Source organism: Cnephaeus nilssonii (assembly GCF_951640355.1).
Source record: "Cnephaeus nilssonii genome assembly, chromosome: 10".
Lineage (NCBI taxonomy): Eukaryota > Metazoa > Chordata > Mammalia > Chiroptera > Vespertilionidae > Cnephaeus > Cnephaeus nilssonii.
The window spans coordinates 33,631,132-33,652,305 of NC_137081.1; the positions used below are offsets into that span (position 1 = coordinate 33,631,132).

The 21,174-nt window shown below is 51.3% G+C and overlaps 1 protein-coding gene across 1 annotated transcript in view; it reads right to left on the reverse strand.

Moving 5' to 3' along the window:
• Positions 1-614: 614 nt before the first annotated feature.
• The window catches only part of ASB18 (ankyrin repeat and SOCS box containing 18), a gene marked incomplete at both ends in the record, with an annotated part of 41,071 nt that continues 20,511 nt past the window's right edge, over positions 615-21,174 (reverse strand). Inside the window, 3 exons of the mRNA XM_079783135.1 lie at positions 615-800; positions 1,168-1,281; positions 11,402-11,906. Coding sequence (XP_079639261.1) covers positions 615-800; positions 1,168-1,281; positions 11,402-11,906 — 805 coding nt within the window. The remainder of the gene's footprint in view (positions 801-1,167; positions 1,282-11,401; positions 11,907-21,174) is intronic.

Genomic DNA, 21,174 nt, shown 5'->3' on the forward strand with positions numbered 1-21,174 from the left:
CTTAGGCTGAGCTGACCGAAACCTCTATCGGCCTGTGGCTTCCTGGACCACGCCGTAGAGCTGGATCAGTTGGGTTTGGTGAGAATGTCAGACAGAAGACTCGCTCACAGCCCCTCCAGCGTCCTTCTGGGGAGCCCTGGGCCACCCTGTGCTGGGAAGCACCAGTGGGCTCCTGGGAAGGGGCTTTTATCACGGAACCGATGTCCTCCCTCAATATGCACATCTGTCATGTTTCGGGGACAGTCTTTCCAGGTGGCTGGGCTTCAGGAGGATGGGGCATTGTCCAGGAGACAGAGGGTCGGAAGCCTTGGGGGCAGCGTGCATGCTGCTGACCCCTTTCTGGCAGGAGACAAACCTTGCAGCAACAGGTATACCTTAGGCACGCTCTGATACAACTACTATGCGATTCATGATGTTCATCCACACAAGCCACCTGAGAGGCAGTAAGGGCTCTTACTGCATTCCCAGGTGGGCCTGAAGCTCAGGCAGGTCTGTGCATCGGCCAGAGGGACGTCCCACCAGGTCCGCAGGTCCCCACCCAGGGCACTCTCCTCACCGCCCAGCCACCACGGAAGCAAAGAGGAGACCAAGAACAAGTCCAAATGCTCTGGTTTTCAGCGCAAAACACCCTCTGGCTCCAAAAGGAGGTAGCTTTGCAGGGTCGCCGGCAAGGGTAACAGAGGCACGAGGCGGAAGCACTGTTTGCCAAACCGCCTGCGAATGGCACAGCGGCAGAGGTGCAGCAGGCGGCGCGGGCTGCCGGCCAAGGCGAAGAGAGACTGGTAGAAAGGCCGGTGTGCCTGGAGAGGAAGGCGGATGTCAGTGTGAGCCGAAGCGGACACACAGGAGCCAGACCTGTGGACTCAGGTGCTGGCCCCCCACCCTGGTCTGGACACCAGGCCCTTGAGCCCCTGCCGTCCCTCTAGTCAGTGTGGGGCTGCTCCGGCTCCTTGTAGCGACAGCACCCTGACTATAACAGGAGCTCCTGGCTGTGTGAATGCTGAGCGCCCAAAGGGAAGCAGCGGTGCTCAAATGCACTCCCAGGTCTCCTCCTCCTTCCGTCTCCAGAGGCTTTATACCCACCTGGAGATGAGTGCGGCACGCCTGACACGGCACAGAAACAGACGGCAATTCTGCTCGGACACGGGAGGCAGGCGGCTCCCTCACCTGAAACACCTCCTCAGGAATCACCTCCCTCCAGGACTCTGACACGCGGAGCTGAGGGTAGGCGTTGAAAAGCACCTCGATGACCGCAGGGGCTGGCGCGCAGGTCTGCAGCACCTGTCGGAAGTGGGGAGACCACGTTCAGGTTGACTGGTCTTGGGGTCCAAGTGCGGAAAGGGCAGGGAGATGGAGGTGTGTTTGCACCCCACTACTGTCTGTGGGACCCCACTGTCCTGTCCCTCCGGGAACAGGGGCGATCACAGTGACGCACCACGGGGCAGTGGAAGGGCGGCAGGAGTGAGTTCACAGGTAAGCACAAGGCAGCGCTGGGCAAGGGGCCTGTCCGGCCGTTGTGCAAATCTGGGCAAAGCACTCAGCATCCCGGTTCAGGAGCATGCGTGGGGGGCAGGGGGGCCGGGGAGGGCTCTGGAGAGCTGCTCAGGGAACAGCATGAGGTGCTGCTGGGAGCCAGCGTGGCCCGAGGACAGTAATCCCAACGTCTCACCTCAACTTTATCTAATATGTCGGGACACTGGCGAAGAGAATTGCTTTGCTGTGGAGTTTCTCCTCTACTTGGCTCTTCCCTTCTATTTTCGAAGTCCCCACTGTCAAAGGACTCCTATTTTATTATTTGCAAATTGAAAATTCATCAGCTTTATCATGAAGGTGGGAACACTTTGCTTTTAAAACGTAAACTTTTTTTTTTTTTTGGTTGTTGTTACGAAGAAGTTTGAATGGACACAAAACTGGACCCAATAGTATGATAAACCCCCATGTACCCACCATCATCCCATGGCGAACCCTGCCCCATCCACCCTCAGCCCCTCTCCCTCATCTTATCTTAAAGCAAATTCCAGGCATTCTGCCATTTCACCTGCACATATTTAACTGGGTCTCCTAAAGGACCCTTTAGAAGAAATAGCTACACAGTATCACTATAGCACCTGAGAAATGAACAAGACTGACATTCTTAGTATCATATAGTCAGTGTTTAAGTTCACAACTTTCTCTTCAGTGCCATTATATGAAAAATAATCTGTTCGAATAAGAATCTAAACACAAGTGAGGTTAGCTGATACGTAGTTTTAGAACTTTCTGTTTCTTTGTTGCAGAAACTGGGTCATCTGTCCCGGCGTCTCCCACTGTTGGGGCTCTGCGGGTGTGTCCCTGTGGGTGCTGGGACGCACCGCTCCTCCACTGCTTTCTGTGAGTGAGTAGCTGGACTTGGAAGCTCCATCAAATTCAAAGTTGATCTTGGGGAGGGGAGAGAAACCTCATAGTTCTCTGTTTTTGAGGCTTGAGATTTACCAAGTGTAAAACAACTGTTCTTTGTATTTTTTCAGATTGAGAAAAACGGAGTTCAAGCAATTTTTCTAAGACCAGGCAGCAAATACCTCCAGCAGACAACAGTCAGAGCCAGCAGCTAAGCCCGGCTGCACCATGCTCCCTGGGCTCCCTGCGCACAGAGTCCCGCAGGAAAAGGTACAGTATTTAAGTCACTCGGGATGGCCGCTCCCTTACCGCCTGTCCAGGTTCCTTCACATCTAAAACTCCTTCAAAATACAGAGAAACAAAATAAAAAGTTCGTATGTCTTTTGTTCAGAGATAAACCCTATATTGTGTATACTCATGTTTTATGCATTTAGACAAAACATTAATATATGTAACAAAAATGGGCTAATACTTTGCATATTATTTTGAAACTTGATTTTTGTCTACTCAAAATTGACTGTGAACAAAAATGATAAATGAGCATCATTTTAGTGGCCATAAAATATTTTATGAATGATCATCATGTATTCAGTGAAATTAACTACCATAAATTGAAATGATAAACAATGAACATTCTTGAACATAATTCTATCTCTTGCTGTCCCAAACCATTCTTAGGTAATAATTCTACCCCCTTCCGACAATGAATTCCTGGAAGGAGAAGTGCAGGGTCAAAGGGTAGGTACATTTTCAAGCTTTTAAAACATATTGTCAAATTGTGTGTAAATTGTTACACTTCTTAAAGAATTGAGTATGAGAGTGCCTCTTTCTCCCTGCCCAAATCATCTCATTCATTATTTAAATTTGATAGGTACAAGATAGAATGTTTATACTTGTTTTGGTTGACCATTTGTCTTGCTTCTTTTCTGAATTGCTACATTATGTCTTCTGCTCATTTTTTCTATAGTGTGTTCAGTCTTTTCATTGACTTGCAAATACACCTTATTTATGAAGGTTATATTTCATGGAGACGATCATTTTTTGCAAATAATGGTATTTTCTCCTCACTATTCATATTTCTTATTTAATTTTCTTGTCTAATTACATTGGCTAGAGCTACAAGTTCAATGTTAAACAATATTGATAGCAGGCATCATCATCTTATTCTTAATTTTAGTAGGATTGTTTCTAATGTTTCATCATAAATATAATCTTGGATATTAGTTTCAGGTTGATACTCTGTTCTAAGTTAAGGAAATATCTTTCCATTCCTAGGTTACTACAAATTTCAGGATTTAACTTTATTTTTTGTCTTTTTTAAAAAAAGCAAGTTGATACATAAAGATTTTCCAATATTGACCCACTTTTGCCTTCATAAAAAGACTTTATTTGGCTATTCTAATTATAATGGAAGATTCAATTTACTAAGATTTTTGCATCTCTTTTAATAACTAATTTGATTAACAGTTTTAGTTTTTTGAGCTATTTTTGTCATGTTTTAATATGTTAACTTAATAAAAGTATCTGAGAAAACTTCTATCTTTTTTAATACCCTGAAAGATTTTAAAAAGTAGATAATTATTGAATTAAGGAGGCGTGATTGATCTTGCACTTGATATTATCTAAGCCTGTCATTTAATCGCAGGTAATAATTTGATATTTTCTATTTCTTCCCTGGTTCTTGGCATATTTTGTTTTCATTTCTTCTTGAATCAATTTTGTGAGTCTATATTTTCCTGGGAAACGATCTTCACTTTACGGAAATTTAGCATTGCACAGGTATGAGTGAGGATTCTAGCAGGAAGTAGAAGGCACGTCTGATACAGGATGATTTCAGGAAGGTGCACTGAGACAGGGGCTATTTGGCTCAGGGTGAGTGCAGGGGAACTACCAGGGAGAGCACGTTAAAGTGGAGCGAGCTGGCAGCAGCACTATTTCCATTCCTGAGCCAGAGGGTGGAGATGGGGTGGGCTGTCCTCCTGGGGCAGTGATCCTTGGTGGGGAACACACAGCCAGCCTGAAGCAGACAGGAGGCCCAGTGAATACATCCTCTGACCTCACTTTCCTCCCTGCCCTCCTGCAGTTGAGAGATGGCACTGGCCAAACCCAGCAAGGCAGGGGGCAGGAGCCTGGTATGTGGGTCCCTCTATCTGGACAGGAGATATCGCCTATGTATATCTCCTTTGAAAATAATTTTGGTATTTTCATTAGTTTTACAATGTGCCTTACCATTATTTAAGTCGTCTCTCTTTTAACTGGGTTGTATGCTTACCACCAGTCCGTTAAGCCATTCATTCCACAGATATATTTACCAAGCTCCTACTAGAAGCTAGGAGTGTGTGAGGTCTGTGTGTACAATGGCAAGCCCTGCATTCATGGAACTTTACAGTCCCAACAATACAGTCCAAGCACTAATAGTAACATGCAGTGAGTGCCACAGCCCTGCGGAGGTGCTACAAATGGCACCCAACTCAGACCTGGGCTTGCAATGGGGTGGTGAGTTGCTCAGGGAAAGACTTCTGGAAAAAGGGACATTTAAGCTAAGATCTGGCTACAGAGCAGGAGTGACAAAAGGAATGGAGAGTTCTGGGGGCAGGAGTGCTCTAGGTGGACACATTTACCAAACTTGGCAGGTGAGAAGGACCCACACCTGTTGGCTGGGGCCTGGACTGTGACATGAGAGGAGCGAGACCGGAGATCGGAGAGGAAAGCAGGCTCAGATCATGAAGAGTGTTGTCTGCACACAGGCCAGGCCCACTCCAGGTGCAGGGCCACGGACAAGCTGCTCATCTGCTGGGCTGTTCCAAGCCCAGACATCTGCGGAGCCCACGCCCCACCTCGCTCCAGTCTTGACTCAAAGGTCACCCACCCTCAGTGCCACACCTAAAACTGAGGCTGCCTCCGCCTGCTGCTTCTCTCTGGAGGCCGCATCACGTCACTGGTCCATTGGTTCTGTTCACGGCTGACGGTCTGTCTTCCCTTTAGAATGTAAGCTCCATGAGGGAGGGGTACTGCTTTCTCATTATCCACTCCTACCGCCTATCACTCAATAAATACAGTATTTGTTGAATAAATAAATTAAACAGAAGTACGCTTTTTGTTTTTTAAAAAATGCATTAGGAAGCCTTATCTCATGTCTTGATATCTACAAGTGTCTTTCACCATCAAAAGGAAAGCCATCCTGGCTGAGGTCAGAATCCTCATGTCCAAACTTTTCCTTTAAAAATCTGTAGACGACATTTCATTGTCTTAGGGCCGTGGTCGGCAAATTGCGGCTCGCGAGCCACATGCGGCTCTTTGGCCCCTGGAGTGTGGCTCTTCCACAAAATACCACGGCCTGGGCGAGTCTATTTTGAAGAAGTGGCGTTAGAAGAAGTTTAAGTTTAAAAAATTTGGCTCGCAAAAGAAATTTCAATCGTTGTAATGTTGACATTTGGCTCTGTTGACTAAGGAGTTTGCCGACCACTGTCTTAGGACAATACTGCAGCACAGAAATCTGGGTCCAACCTGGTTTTCATTCCTTTATGGATAGTTTTAACATTAGTCCTTTGTCATGAACACTGGGGTGACGTTTACACCCCCAAAGGATTTGATTAATCCAGCCACGGTAATTCCATCCTTTTTGACGTTTATGGGTCTGGGGCAGGGCATATCCTGCCCCCGCCCCACCCCAATGTGCTCTTGCCATGCTGACACTTGTGGCTAACACAGCTGCCACTAGCAGTTCCGGGAGCACGGCCCTCTCGGACCCGCACCGTCCTCTTCTGTGTTGGGAGAACCCCGCCATTAAGATGAGGGTTCGCACGGGACCCCCAGATCTAATCGGGTTACATACAGACGGAGCTCCGGGCCACGCCTGCTTCCTCGGGCCTCCCTCAGGCTCCCCTGGCGTCCAGCGACCCCCCGATTGGCCCCCTTACTTCTTCCAGCGAAACGTTCAATGCACCCCCGAGGCTGCCCGCCGCACCGGGACGCCCCGCCCGCCCCGCCCCCTCCGGAGCCGCCCTCCCTCCGCCAGAGCGCCCCTCCCCCGGCCCCTGCGGGGGTCACAGACTGTGACAAAGCCTGATTGCCTGTCTCTGGGAATTCATTTCCTGTCTCCCCGCGGTTCCACCTCTCCGGGGCTGGGGCCCTCCCCACGCCCTCCGCGCGGTGCCCCCGTGTGTGCCAGGCAGCTGGCTGCCTTCATTATTTTTCCGCCAACGCCGCCGTCTAACCGCCTCCGCCGCCTGCGGAGGGGCGGCCGCCCCATCCCTCTGACGCGCTGATGTCGTTAGGGTCCGCGCGCACCCTCTCCGGCTAATGAGGCGGCAGAAAGAAAATTACGGGGAAAAATCACACAGGCACATTGCTCTAGATGCAGCCGGAGACATGAAATGAGCAAGAAAAACAGAGGCGCGCCCTTGATGCCTGCTCCTCCCTTCTCCCCGCGCCCGCCCCCGGGGACAGGGTTGCAGGCGGCCCCGTGGAGACAGGAAATGGAGTCCTGGGTTTTGACTATTGCTCCCCCAGGATTTGCCCCCCACAAGTCTGTGTCAGGGGAGCAGTGTGAAGTCACCTCACCTAATTCTGTAATTGCGCAAAAAGGAAACACGAAAACCTGACGTCTGGGTCTTCCACATGGGCAATGCCCCGGAGGGGAGAGGCGAGACCAGAGCTTTGCAGATGTTTCTAGAATCTGTCATTCTCGCCCGCAACCTCCATTGCCCCTCTCTCTGCAGTCCCCACCTGGATGGCCACCGGCCTGTGGCTTCCACCAGCCCCTACCCCAGCCTGTTCTCTGCACCTGAGCAGAGAGCTCATTTGATGTGTCACCTCTCCGCTTAGCAAGTCATTGATTCCCATTGTTCTCCAGAGAACGGCTCAAACCCTTAACAAGGGCCTGCCTAGCACCCGCCTCAACGGGCTCCCTCCTGCTGTTTCCTCCCCAGCGACTGGGTCCTCTTGGACCCACGTGTGGCCGCGCTCCCCCTGCCCCAGGACATCTGCCCGAACTGCTCCGTTCTGCCTGGAATGGCCTTTCCACCCCTCCTCACATAGGAAGGCTTCAGCCTCCAGGTCTGGGCTCACTCAGCACGTGCGCGGGGAGCCTGTGTAGCCCGCTCCCCCCCCCCCCCCCCCATCTAGGTCAAGCCCCCTAGTTGGCACTTTCAAGGCGTGGAGGGTCTTTGCTCTGCACCTGTTCTCACCACAGCAACATCACACGGGCGTGTGTGTGGTTGTCCTACCCTCCTGAGGGACAGTGCCATGAGGGCCGGTTCCACACACTTACTCCAGCTCTGGGCTTCGCAATGCCTTAGGAATGTGTGCTGAATGCCTAAATGCTTCAGGGATGCCCTGGGGAACATGGCCTCGGTGGTTTGGGGGAAACAGTGCACCCGGGTGGTGTCCCTGCGCCTCCCCCACGCGTGAGCAAGCACGCGTGTGAACATTTACGGCCTCCAGCGCGTGCATCTCCGCTGGGTGCTGCTGGCCTCTGCCCTGTAGGTAACAAGGCACAAAACAGCACAAAATAAGGAACAGGGGTGAGGGGCCAGAGTGCATGAAGCATGAGAGCTGACTGCAATGAAAAGTGCTCTGAGGAGGGGGGGGGGGATCCCTTTATATATCGAGGGACAAATGACCTATGGGGGAGGCAGGAAAGAGCGGTCCCAGGCCATGGGCTTCTGTCCCGGTGCTGCTACCTCCCAGCTCTGGGACTCGGGGAGGTCCTGTCCCAGCCCAGAGCGGGGCTGACGTACCCTCCCACCCCCGAGGGAGCGCCAGCTTTCTGCTCTGGGGTCCAGCCCGAAATCTGCTCTTCAAACACTTGGGATGAGGACAGTAGAACTTCGTTGTGAAAAGATGACATGGGGCTTCGTTCTTGTCTCATGAATCCGGCCTCCAGGTGAGAGGCAGGAGAGGGAACCGTGAGCAAAGCCCTTTATATTCCAGAGCAAGCATCCACCCCACAAGCTCAGCTAGCGCAGCGGCAAAGCAAGTGTGGACCAACATTTGTGTGCGTGTCTCTCTGCCCTCCTGTCTGCTCTCCCCCAGGCCAGCCCCACCGGTGCTGACAACTTCCAGAATTCAAACCTGGCCACTGCCTGCCACCTGCCCTGCTGCCCCCATCCCCGACTGGTGTTCACTAGAGGTCAGCCAGGCAGAAAGGCCTGGCATTGTCAACATGCTTGCTTCCCAAGCGGTGACACCGCTTTGATTTTCACCGCAGAGCACTGTCCTCGGCGCGGTGGATGCTTGGAGTCCGCCTGCTGCGGCCATGGTGCCTTTGTCTGGGCATGAGGGAATGTGATTTATGTCATAAGCTCGCTGTGAAACCTTTTGCCTCAGTAATTCTGAGCTCCGTGGGTGTCTCTTTACATCTATTTCAAGCCCAGCTGCTGCCCACGGACCGCATGCTCCGTGGCACTGCCGGCGCCTCTGTGTACCCCTCGCCACGGTGTGGAGTCTCGCCCGCAGCGTATCTTTGTGGCCTGGTTCAGTGTGTTTGCTGCGCGCTCCACAGGGCTGCTGAGCAGAGCTGGTCTGTCCCTTTGATGTCTCGTGTGGTGATTAGACTCCTTCCCTGGAGGAACATGCAGGTGGCCTGGGTGGAGGAAGATGCTGCAGCCAGATTTCCAGTGTGTGCCCTGGCTGTCCTGGGCCCAGGCGAGAACATCACAGGCACCTGTAACTTGGCTCAGAGGACGCCAAGTATGGTACATGCGTTTGGGCCGCACTCTGCTCCCAGCCAGGAGTGCCATGGGCGCCTCCTAAAGGTGCGGTCGACCTCAGCACAAAGAACTCAGATCCCCATTTCCATTTCCAAGGACTTAACAGCAAGTGGGGCGCCCTGGAGTTGCTGGAATCCCCTTCATTCACTCACCATTGAGGTGTGCAGCGGTCAGCTCTGTGCATGTGCAAGGAGAGCAATGGTGGGCAATGCATTTTGGTGAAAGCCTCTAAGAATTCACATTTCTCAAGGAAACTCTAATTCCTTCTACAATTGCTGGGAGAGTCATTGTCACTGCTAGGAGCTGAACACTTCTCATGGCCTTTTGACCCCCACTATAGGACCCTCCCCTCCTCGAACCTAAACCCAACTTATAGCTCCACTGAGCATGCTCTGTTCCTGTGTGGCTGACTCAGGATAGGGCCCCTGGAGACCCGAGAGGCACTGTGCCTTGCCCTGCATGTCAAGGTCAAGGCGGGGTAATTCCCACAGCCCTGGAGACAGAGTTCAGGTGTTAGAGGTCCTATCCTCAGGGAAGGTACCCATGAGGCCGCACCTGAGACTTGGAAACCCGGGTAAAGAATCACTCAAATAGAATGACTGCAAGGCCAACAAAGGATTATTTGTAGTCACTGCTGAAATACACTGATTTTTTTCCCCTCTAAAATCATGTGCTTCAGCCCTAGCCAGTTTGGTTCAGTGGATAAAGCGTCAGCCTGTGGATCAAAGGGTCCCGGGTTCTATTCTGGTCAAGGGCACATATCCTGTTGCAGGCTCCTCCCTGGCCCGGGCCCTGCTCGAGGCTCATGTAGAAGGCAACCGATTAATGTTTCTCTCTGTCTTTCCCTCTCTCTTCTACTCTCCCTAAAAGTCAATAGCAAAATATCCTCGGGCGAGGATTAACAACAACAAAAATCATTTGCCTCAGCTATTTTTCACTGGTGGCCCATCACGTAAAGCCTGTTTCTTTTTCATTCTTTATACAGTTTCCTATGATGACAGTTGACGTGTGCATCTTGGTTTAAGGCAAACACCGTGTGCCCTGGAGGGGCGGTGGGTGGGTCTTGTTTCCAAGTTACGGGTTGATGGACTAAGCCTGCTAATATTGGGACATGTTAAAATGCAAATTAGGAATATAAAGCTGCTGGCATTCCCTCCCTTTCAAGAGCCCACCACCCTGGAGCCACTGTATTAGTAGAGTGCCACGTGAGAACTGCTCAAAGACGATGTGAGAGTTAGTACAAGACACTTGTCATAATGTTTGTCAAGGAAACGCTCAGGGAGCTGTTTGGATGGATTTCCCACTCTTCACCTGTGTTTTTACGGACACAAACTTGACTCTGCACGCATCTATAATGCAAAGTTGGCATTTGAGAGAAGTGTGTGAATGGCACTATTTCAGACCATCTAGAACACTGTTCCTTTTGGATGACAGCCTTTCACCCATTCAAAATTTGTCAGGCATGTCCCTTGCCTCTGATTGGTGAGCGTGGGGAAGAGGGAACCTTTTTAAATTAAGCACACCTACTTTTACATCTAATGGGATGACTTCCCTTCAGTGAAGTCTTTTGGGAAAGACAATCTCTTACTCCAACCAATATTTTGGGAACTTGTCTTTTGGGAATATTTCCCGTCTTTTGAGTATTTTCTCTGGTGAGAACTCATTATTCTTCCCTTTATTAGTTCAAGCTAGATCTGACACATGGGGAAGGTGACAACCTGCTCAGAGGCAAGCCTGCAAAACGGGGGTGAGGTCTCCACAGGCCTGACTCTGGGTAAGTCCCCTCACCTGGCTGAAACCCAGGGAGAAGGAGAAACACCTGCCTGGTATCTCACAGGAACACATGAGGACAAAAATGAGGGAATCTGCAAACGTGTAATTAATCTCATTAACAAGCTTGCGGATTTCATTTCAGATCAAATGCCAGATGCCATAAGAAATCGATTTTCATTGTTCTGAAAATGACAACAGAAGATGAGCTGCCAAAATAACTTAAGGCATGACAGGAAATAAGTGTGTGTAGTCCCCAGGTGACTACTTTGAAAGGACACACGCAGGCATGCTTGTTCACAACCCAACCTCTTTCTTTTCTCGTGACTGGAAGCTTCCGGGCTCTGGCTCCTCAAAGTAGGGTCCCAAGACCAGCAGCCTGGGCCTTACCTGGGAACTGTTAGAAGTGGAGACTCTCCCACCCAAACCCACGGAGTCAGAATCTGCCGCTTCCCAAGTCCCCAGGGGGTTTCTGGGTCCCTGGACGTTTGAGAAGCGCTGCATGCAAGGCTTGGGGTGGGAGGTGCCCGGCCACCTCTTACCTTGGGGAAGGCGTCGGGCCACAGGGTGGGGGAGCCGTGGTTGAGCAGCGCCTGCACGGTGCGCTGGGGCGCGGCCTGGGGCGCGCAGGCGGCCGCCTGCAGCACGCGGGCCAGGGGCGAGGCGCCTCCGTAGTCGAGCGCGGCCGCGTCGGCGCCGTGCTGCAGCAGGAGGAGCGCCAGGCCGGGGCGCGCGTGGCCGCAGGCCTTGTGCAGCGGGCTGCGCTCGTCCTCGTCGCGCGCGTCCGCCGCCGCCCCGCGCCGCAGCAGCAGCGCGCACAGGCGCAGGCAGCGCTCCTGCTCCTCGGGCCGCAGCGCCGCGCCGCACGCTGCGCTCAGAGCCGTCTCGCCGCGGCCGTTCCTCGCGTCCACGCGCGCCCCGCGGCCCAGGTAGAGGCGCGCGTGCTCGTCCAGGCCGCGCTGCGCCGCCACGTGCAGCGGCGTGTCCAGGCCAGCGCCGCCCACGCGACGTACCGAGGCGCCGTGCTCCAGCAGCGCCTGTGCGCACCTGCGGGGAGGCCGAGAGTGGTCACCGGGTGGGCAGGGCCGGACACCCGACCCCCACACCTTGCCACCGGACCCGCCACTCCCTGGCTGCTGTTTAGGGGGTTTCGGACACCCCAGGGGGACAGTGGGCTCCGTGAAGAGGAAGGATAGCCCCAGAGAAAGGACATAAGTTCAGATCTGTGCCCAGGCTGCGGGAGTATAAACTGAGCTAGGGGAAAAAACGAACAAAACAAACCCAAAAAACAAAAAGAAATCCCGGCTGGCGTGGCTCAGCGGTTGAGCCTGGACTTATGAACCAGGAGATCACAGTTCTATTCCAGGTTGGGGCACATGCCTGGATTGTGGGCTCATTCCCAATAGGGGGGGGGGGGGTGTGCAAGAGGCAGCCGATCAATGATTCTCTCTCATCATTGATGTTTGTATCTCTTTCTCTCTGAAATCAAATAAATGTATATAAAAAAGATATGGAAAAACACGGAGAACACCAGGCCCACCGGTTACTGAATGGTGGACATGTCTAGGAGACTTCCTGAGTCTATAGGCAGAGTGTAAGACTTAGGAGTAATTCGTAACTGCCTGGTGCTACTTTGGGAGGAGATGTGGTTTAGATGACAGGGCTGAGGTACTAATTACCTGGGCTCTTGGTCACACGTGGCAGCTGAGGAGCGTCCCTTAGACCGTCAGGTTCTTTCTCAGAACCTCTTCTGAAACCTGCTCAGCTTTGGTGACACGTGGACAGGGTGAGCCTTGCTCCCATCGGAGGACTCCTTCCAGCCCTCCAGCACTGACGAAGACTGGCATGGGGGTGTCCCCAGGGCTGGATGCATAGTGAACACATAGCCATGCCTAACTGTGGGATGGCCTTTGTTTCAACCAGATTCTGCTGAACAGACTGGATTTTAGCTGTACCCGATTCCCCACTGGCCTCCCTGGGCATATAGCTCCCTTGGGACATAGGGGTCTCCCCCAGAGGTGGGCACCTTCTGCTGCCTCCAGGTCCACCAACTGGAACGCAAGACTGCCCCCTCCTCCAGGCACTAAGGCCTCTCCGAAGACAGCAGCTTCCTCGGGGCCATCCACGCCTGGGAGAACTCTAAACCCCTTAACCTAAGCTCAGGCGCAGGCTGCTGACAAGGCTGCTGGGCCTCGGGGCCCCAGACACTGGTGGGAAACAGTCCTCCCCAGCCAGAATGCGGGAGGACAGCCACACAGCCCCTCCTCCATCCTGCTGGCCCTTGTCCTTTGTGGGCACTGCCAAAACACCAGCCCCACTTCAGTGACCTGCTCCCGGGTCAGCTCCTGGGCATCGCCATCAATGTGTTTGCTTCCCCTCTGGAGGCTGATGCCTCAGCACGCCGCCTGCAGACCACAGCCTCTGGTCCCTGTCGTCACCCACGCCTGGTGGTGCCCTTCTCATCTCTGCTCTATTGAGACTTGAGTCCTTGACCTCTCATTCTCTCAGCCCTTCCTGCCTTCGTTCCTTCCCTGGGCAGCACTCCAGACACTGTCTTCTTGGCATCCTAGGTTCCCTTGAACAGGGGACATGGCTATCCCCATGGCAGACAGCCAAATCCAGCCTGGAACCCATGTGTCATCCACCCTCTCATCCCCTTTGGCCGCTGAGTGCTGCTGGGAAAACACCACTCGTGGACTGGCCTCCGGTCTCAGGTGGGCCTCGGGGGCCTTCGGTTCACAGTGTCCAGTGCCGAAGGCCAGCTCCTCATCCTGCCCCACAGCAGCACTGCAGCCGTCACCGCCATCCTCCAGCGGTGCGGTGGCTCCTCTCCTCCCGCGTGACCTCCTGCAGCGATTGTTCTCACCTTCTCCACACTCCAGGGAGGGGAGTCCCTCTCGGTCACCTTGCCCCAGGTCCAGTCCTCTTCTGCTTCCTGGGGGTCTTGTCCGTTGCCTTTTTTTCTGTCCTACCTTCCCCCACCCTTCAGTTGGCCATCAGCCCTGCTGACTCCATCACCTATAATCACTGCTTCTTCCTTCCTTTCCATGGTCACTGTTTGTGGACACCCAAATCATTTCTTGCCTGAGTGGTAATGACAGTCTCCTAATTTGTCCTCTGCTCCAATCTCACAAGCTCCATACTAGCTGGAAAGAGCCTTTCCTGTGGGAATCAGATGACACGTGCCTGCTGGAGAGAGCCTGGTCCCTGTCCCCAGGACACGGGACGCCGAGAGACCAGCTCCTGGGGGCCTCACCGGTCTCATTTCCTGAGGCTCCATCTGTTGCCTCAGGTGTGGTTCTCAGACGCAGCCTGGCAGTCCGTGCCCCGTGCCTTTGTGCAGGCTGCTCCTCCCTGGGATGCCTGCCTCCCAGGAAGGCGGACACATTTCTAGCTCTACGTCCTCTGCCTCCTGGGCTCCTGTCACCCTAGTGCCACCAGCAGAGGGTCACAACTCTGTGTGGTCATATGCCCTGCACATAAGTGCCTGGGCGCAGCGCCTATGGTACCATGTTTCAAATGTTCTTAGATCATTAGCTCCTTGAGTGTATCAATGGGGGGCTATTTACCTCTGCTTCTTGGTGCCCAGCGCTGGGCAGCCCGCTCTCGGTTTTCCCGAAAAGCTCCAACAAATATGCATTTCCTTAATGAGTAGCCAGTTACTGCTGGTTTTCCTGTTACTCGCCTCCCTGAGCTCTGAACAAGATCGTCCGTGGAGGGTTTCCAGGCTGCAAGCGGCTGCCGTTAAATCTGCTTATATTTCTACCCAGGGACGCTCAGTGGTCTTCATTCTCTCTTTGCATATCTTTAGCTTCCATATCAGCAGTATCTTGAGAAGTGGTCTGTGTTGGGTGGAAGATCTTTATAAACAAGCACAATTTGATGTGAATTGTCCTTTGGGACAATAACCAGCTAACAGAGGATGCAAATTTCAGCATCCGAGTACTTCAGACTGGCTTCCTCCTTGCCTCTATGGGAGGCATTTCAAACAGTGCAGCAGGCGGTTACAAATCAAGGGTTCCGTCTCATTCTTGCCACTGAGCCCGTGCGCGCTCGAAAACAATTACAAAATATTTGCTTCTGCTTTTTTTTTTTTTAAAGCAGCCCCGCCTCTCCAGAGACATCCATAGGGAAATACAAGTGGTCCTCTATTCCACACCCACAGCCTGTCTGGCTGATGGACCAGCTTGCAGTTTGCAACGGGGATACCTTTCAGAAGAGCAAGGACAGTGGCCCACCCCCTGGAGGGCTGCGGATGTCTGTTCCATTTTTAATGAAGAGCTTCTAATTGGCGAAACCTTGGCACTTTCTTCCAGCAGTTAATGATGTGAGTTGCAGACCACAGGCATGAGAAAAAACAACACAACCAATTGACTGGGGCACACCTCTGCTGGCACACACTGGGCAGTCATTAAAGGCGAAGGTGTGGGAGCCTGTTTAATGACACGGAAAGCTATTTGCAATAGTTATGTGAAAAGATCAGGTTACAAAACAACACTGAACAGTCCTATTAAAAACCACACCAGATATGTATACGCATAGAAAGCAAGCCTAGAAATATACAGGCCAGCGTGTGTTTACCTCTGGCGGATGGGTGCTTTTATTGCCTTCTTGCCTGCCTGTATTTTCAAATTTTCCAAAAGGAATCAGAGTTACAGTTTGAAAGAGGCACGACAGAGGTTATTAATAACAAAACTGTCCCCCACCAGCCACAGCAACAGCACATGGATTCCGAGAATGTTAGCTTAGCTTTCCAGGGGCCCGGAATGCTCTCAAATTTTCCATTGATCTGCCCAGGCATAAGCAGCGATTTCGGAAAGGACGTACGGCAGTGCCCATGAGAAGCCGAGCCTAGAGGAGAGGGCGGGGGTGGGTGGGAGGTACTCAGTGATAAGCAGGGAGACAATAGCCGTCTCGGGACTCCTGGGCCTGACCTTGTATGTGTCAGTGTCTGCAGTGGGAGAAGAAGTGGCCCAGCAGGGAAACACCACCCAGGCCCACGCAGGACTGCGGGTGCCCCAGCTGCGCCCGAGCCCTGTCCTCCTAGGGGACATTTTGTTAGATTTCCTGCTACCCTGATGGACGGGCAAGCCAGGGCGGCCTGGAGCCACTGTAGGACAGTCTCGGTCAGAAGCCAAGGGTAGATTTCCATCTGAGGACGTCAGAACAATTCCTCATCCTCATCTTTGACAATGACCGAGGTGACAGGCTATTTCAGGGACACGAGGTTGACAGTACACAGAAGAAGTGGCTTGAGCCAAAGGCAGGAGTTAATAGGGATGAGCCCATCAAGGGCTGTTGAATTAATGTCATTTTAACTTATTTCTGAAGGGGGAAGTAGGACTCTGAGCTCACACCCCACACACGGCTCCCATCCACCTCCCAGCATCTTCCTGAAGCACCAGCTTCCCTGTCACCTACCAGGTGCGGAAGGTCCATGTGAATGCCCTGACCTGGGCTTTCCTACTGTTCCCCTCATCCCCGACCCTTCCCCACCACCTGCCAGGCCTCCCTGCATCCGACGAGACAGCTTCTCCTTCATCCGTCTTCCCTTCGTCCATCACTCTGTTCACACAAAGCCCTCAAAAGTGGTATTCCTCAGACGCTGGTCCTGAGCTGGGAGCTCACTGCTTCCCTGCTACTTGATCTTATAATTTTTTAATTTTTAATGTTATCTTTAGTTCTTGCAACAAATCTGCATTGTAGGTAGAATCTACAGGTGGGGAAATGGAGAAAGACCAGGGACTTACATGAGGTCAAATAGCCAGGACATGGCAAAGCAGAGGTCTTGATGGCTTTGTTTGCCACCTGCTGACACTTCCCACTGATGTTATTGGTGAAGCATCTTCTATGAGCCAGTCACTGTGCTAGGCATTTTCCATGTCATCTCTAAACGTCCATTCATTCATTCATTAATTCATTCTAGAACGTAATCTGTGCTCCATACAACAGCCTTTCAAGGCAGGGAGAAGTGTTTCTTCTCTGAGTCCTCCACAAATTTCTGCACAGACGCGCTGACAGGACAGTGAAGACCCTGGACCTGGTGCTGCGGGGCAGGCAACAGTCACCACTTCTTGCCCGGTCCTGCTGGCAACCCTGCCCGACAGACTTCATTCTCCCCAGTTTTCAGGGAGGATTCAGTTTTTGAGGTTTGATCAGTGACCTCAAGGGTAGGGAGGTGACGGTGACCCTCCAGCCAGCAATCTTCTTGGGGTGAAACCCAGCTACCACTGGACAACAACATGGTCCAACAACCACCAAGATCTACGGAGAGAGCAGTTTACAACAGTGACACAGAACTATTGAAAATAAGACTACATCCTAGATTCAAAGAAGTCGCTTCATTTGTGTGAGGGAAGCAGACAGCGCCCAAAGCTCTTATGAGGTCTCAGGCATCTGTCTCCCGAGCAGCAGCTCCACCAAGTTGCTGGAGTCCTTGGACCAGCGGACTGCCCTGCACTGTCCTCATGTCACTGCTGTCTGAACCCCTCCCACTCGTAGACCACGTGCCCAGTGAGACTGACGGGTGTTAGGAACCACTCTTGCTCAGTCATCACGGCTGCTACTGCCCCCTCGGAGTTGACCTGGAGGCAGGCGGGCTGGAGACACTGTCCCTTGGCAGGGCGGCTGGAGCCCCAAGGCTGGGTCGTGGATGCAGGCACAGCGTCTTCCTGGATGCTGGGCAAGTGCGAGCCTGTGGGGGCAGGGGCCATGGGGGAGAGACGTGGGAGGAAGACACAGCCTGTTTTCTAAGGAAGCCGTGGCAAGAAGGCTCCCTCCTGTGCCGTCGCCAGCTGGAGCCTCATGAAGGCTGGAAGCCACCGCCCTGACTTTGATGGAGCAGCAGTTCTGCTTGGTTTCCCTGGACCTTCTGCCGAGCCTCTCCTTTGGGAACCTGTCACCCACTCCTTTCTTTCTGTATTTTCTTCTCTTTCCCTTTAACCACTCCCCTTCCCCCGGAAGCTAAGCTCTGAGACCATCAAGCATTAATGTTTACAACTGAAATGGCTGCTGTGAGCGAACTAATCCTTACGTGAAGAGGGGCGGTTGACAGAGAAACTTGCTGGTGTTTCTATCCTGACCGTTGCCCTGGGGCAGTGGCTGCCATTTATTATTATTTTTTTTCTGAAGTGTCACATGGTTGTGGCTGGTGATATTTTGGGCAAATTCTCCCCAGATTGTAAGTGGAACCCTGAATTTTGGTGAACTGAGAAATGATTTAGGGAATACGTTGAGAAGTCAGCTCCACTGTTTGCCTTACTTGCCCATGAAGTGGCATGTGACTTTCTGGAAGCTTCTAGAAACAGAAATGGGCGACCTTTCCTCCTCTGGTCCCAATCCAGTGGATCAAGAGAAAGACTGGAAACATCAGGGCCAGCGGGGAGAAGAATCAGGAAAAGTGATAGGGGTTGGGGCATAGTGGGGGTGAGATTTGAATTGGACCAGAGAAAAGTTTTATGTGTTTGTATTTACGTATTTTTTAAGGGAGGTATAATTTGCATACAGATACATGCATAGGTCTTAAGAGTACAGTTGTGTGAATTTCTACAAAGGAATGCACCTCTGTAACCTACATCCCAACCAAGAGGTACTGTATTTCCATCGCTCCAAGAAGTTCCTTGTGTTTGCTACCAGTCAGTCATCACCCCACAGGCTTTGATTTCTCTCACAGTGGTTTAGTTTAGTTTTGTCTTTTCTAGAACTTTCTACTCTTTTTATCTGGCCTCTTTCATTTAACATAATGTCTGACATTCATCCATATGGTTGCATACACGAGTAACCCAGTATTTTTTATTACTGAGTATACTTAATTGTATGGCTATGCCACAATTTAAATACATTTTTATTGATTTCAGAAAGGAAGGAAGAGGGAGAGAGAGATAGAAACATCCATGATGAGAGAGAATCATAGATCGGCTGCCTCCTGCAAGTCCCCCACTGGGGATCAAGCCCACAACCCAGGCATGAGCCCTTGACCGGAATCGAACCTGGGACCTTTCAGTTCGCAGGCCGACACTCTATCCACTGGGCCAAACCGGCTAGGGCGTGGATATACCACAATTTTAACATTCATTCTCCTATTGATATTGGTGGACATTTGGGTATTTCCATTTTTTTTTTTGCTATTATGAATAAAGCTACTGTGGAAGAACATTTTTGAATAAGTTTATGGACATATGTTTCCCTTGGGTAAATCTCTAGAAGTGAAATTGCTGGTAGGTGTATATTTAACTTTAAAAGAATCTGCCAAAGTGATGATATTGTATAGTCCCAGCAACAAGGTGGGAGGGCTCTAGCGTTGTCATTCTTTCTGACTTTGGTCGCGCTAACAGGTGTGAAATAGTGAATATTTCTTTGTGGTTTTAATTTGCATTTCTCTCATGACTAAGGATGTTGAGCACCTTCTCATTTGCTTATTGGCCATTTGTCTGTTTCCTGACCTGTCTGGTCAGGCGTTTGCCCAGAGGGTGAAGGTTTGATTTGGCCTGGAATATTTCTTTTAATGCCTGACCTGAGTGGTAGGAATTCAAATGGGACGTGGCAAGTGACCAGAAAGCTGAGCAATCTGCCTGAGATGCTAAGAAGGGGCAGAGAAGGGGCAAAGACAGTGATAGGCAGTGTTTGGAAGGCGGTGATTAGGGCTGAGCAGAGCTACTTCCTGACTATACACAGCTTTCGGAAAAAATTAGGTTCACAAAGGAGAGGCCATCTTTCAGCACTGATCTCTCCAACGACACTGGGCTTTGAGCCTGGCTCTGACTATTTTCATGGTGTGCCACCTTACTGGCAAAAAAGGGGCCCTCCATGAACCTCAGTTTTCTAATCTGTAGACTGGGCATAACCACGCCTTATTGGCCTGCTGGGAGGAGCGTAGCAAGTAAGACGCTTGCAGGTGCTCAGAAATGTGTGAAGTACAAATATCAAAGCATCTAACGGACAGCCCCTCTCTGCACCTCGCTCTTTAGTATTCCATACGATGCCTCAAGCTCCCACTGCACCAGGCCATGTTTTCTCCCCTCTACTTGAATAATAATTCAACCACTCCCCTGGGAAAGCGGAAGAGTGAACTGCTTTTTCTTTCTTTTTCTCTCATGTTATTTTATTTTTTATTTATTTACTTATTTATCTGCGTGAACTGCTTTTTGGGTTATTTATCAAGTCCCGTGAGCCTGGCACCTCAGGCAGGTAAACTTCCTGCTATCAGGGAGATGCTGGGGTTGGGGCTGCGGTGGGGACTCTGAGTAGTTCCTTCCCCTGGACCTGCTCCTTCCTTGACTTTCTTGCGAAGGAAAAGCAGTACTTCCTTTCTCTCTGCCCAGATCTCAGCCTGCCAGGTCTGAACTAGAAAAGAATTGCCCCATGATTTTCTTCAATGACTCCCCCTTCTCCCCCAGGATAGCTGCTTTCACAGGTCCAATAGCGGCTTATGTATTATTTTTCATTCAGTTGAATTGACACAGCTGGGACAAAAAAAAAGTATGCTTCATACTCATCTGTTCATGTAGGAAGCAAGCTCTCCTCACTTCGGCTTAAATCAAGACAGTGTTAGGCGAGAACAAGAATCGGCGCTCTGCTAATTCTTTCCTCATTTTAATCATCTCCGAATGTGAACTAGGGTCAAGGAGAGGAACCAGGTAATAAATAGGGCGAGGCCGGCATGCCGGCTACTAAGGTGAGGAGTAACTTTACTGGAACTTTTTTCTTTCTGGGAAAATCTCTTCAAAAGGCTCCTAGATTAAAGCTCCAATCTCCCTTTTTGTGTGTTGAATTCTGAATTCAGAAGCTTGCTGGTTGGAAGGAAGCACAGACAATTTTTTTTTTAAGTCCCAGGAACTCAGAGACTCAAAGGTTTGAAAGTCCTGCACCCATGGTGAATTGCCGGCTGAAAGGGGCCGGAGCAGAGCCGGGCCTGAGGTGTGGAGACCATTGTCATCAAGAGTAAGAGAATGAAATGGCTCTGTATGTAGGTCAATGACCCCCTCTCCACTGAAAGGTAAAAAAAAAATTAAGGATGACCTACAGTCTACCTTGTATAAAAAGATTCTAGAGAAAGTAGCTCTTTCTTGTCAAGGTGATAATGTTTATACTACGTGAAGCCAGACCTCCCCGGACTCTGAGTTTGGGGGGACTCTTAAAGCTGAAAAGCGCTGGTCAAAACCTCAAGCCCTTTCTGACATCTATTAACTTTTTGTTCTTCAAAGTATTGGCGGTATTGTTGGAGGCGTGGCCCATGGAATCTGGCAGCATTTTCATTCTAATCAGTGAGATGGAAGGATTCGGCTGTGCATAGTTCTGCCTGAACTTCTGGTGTGTT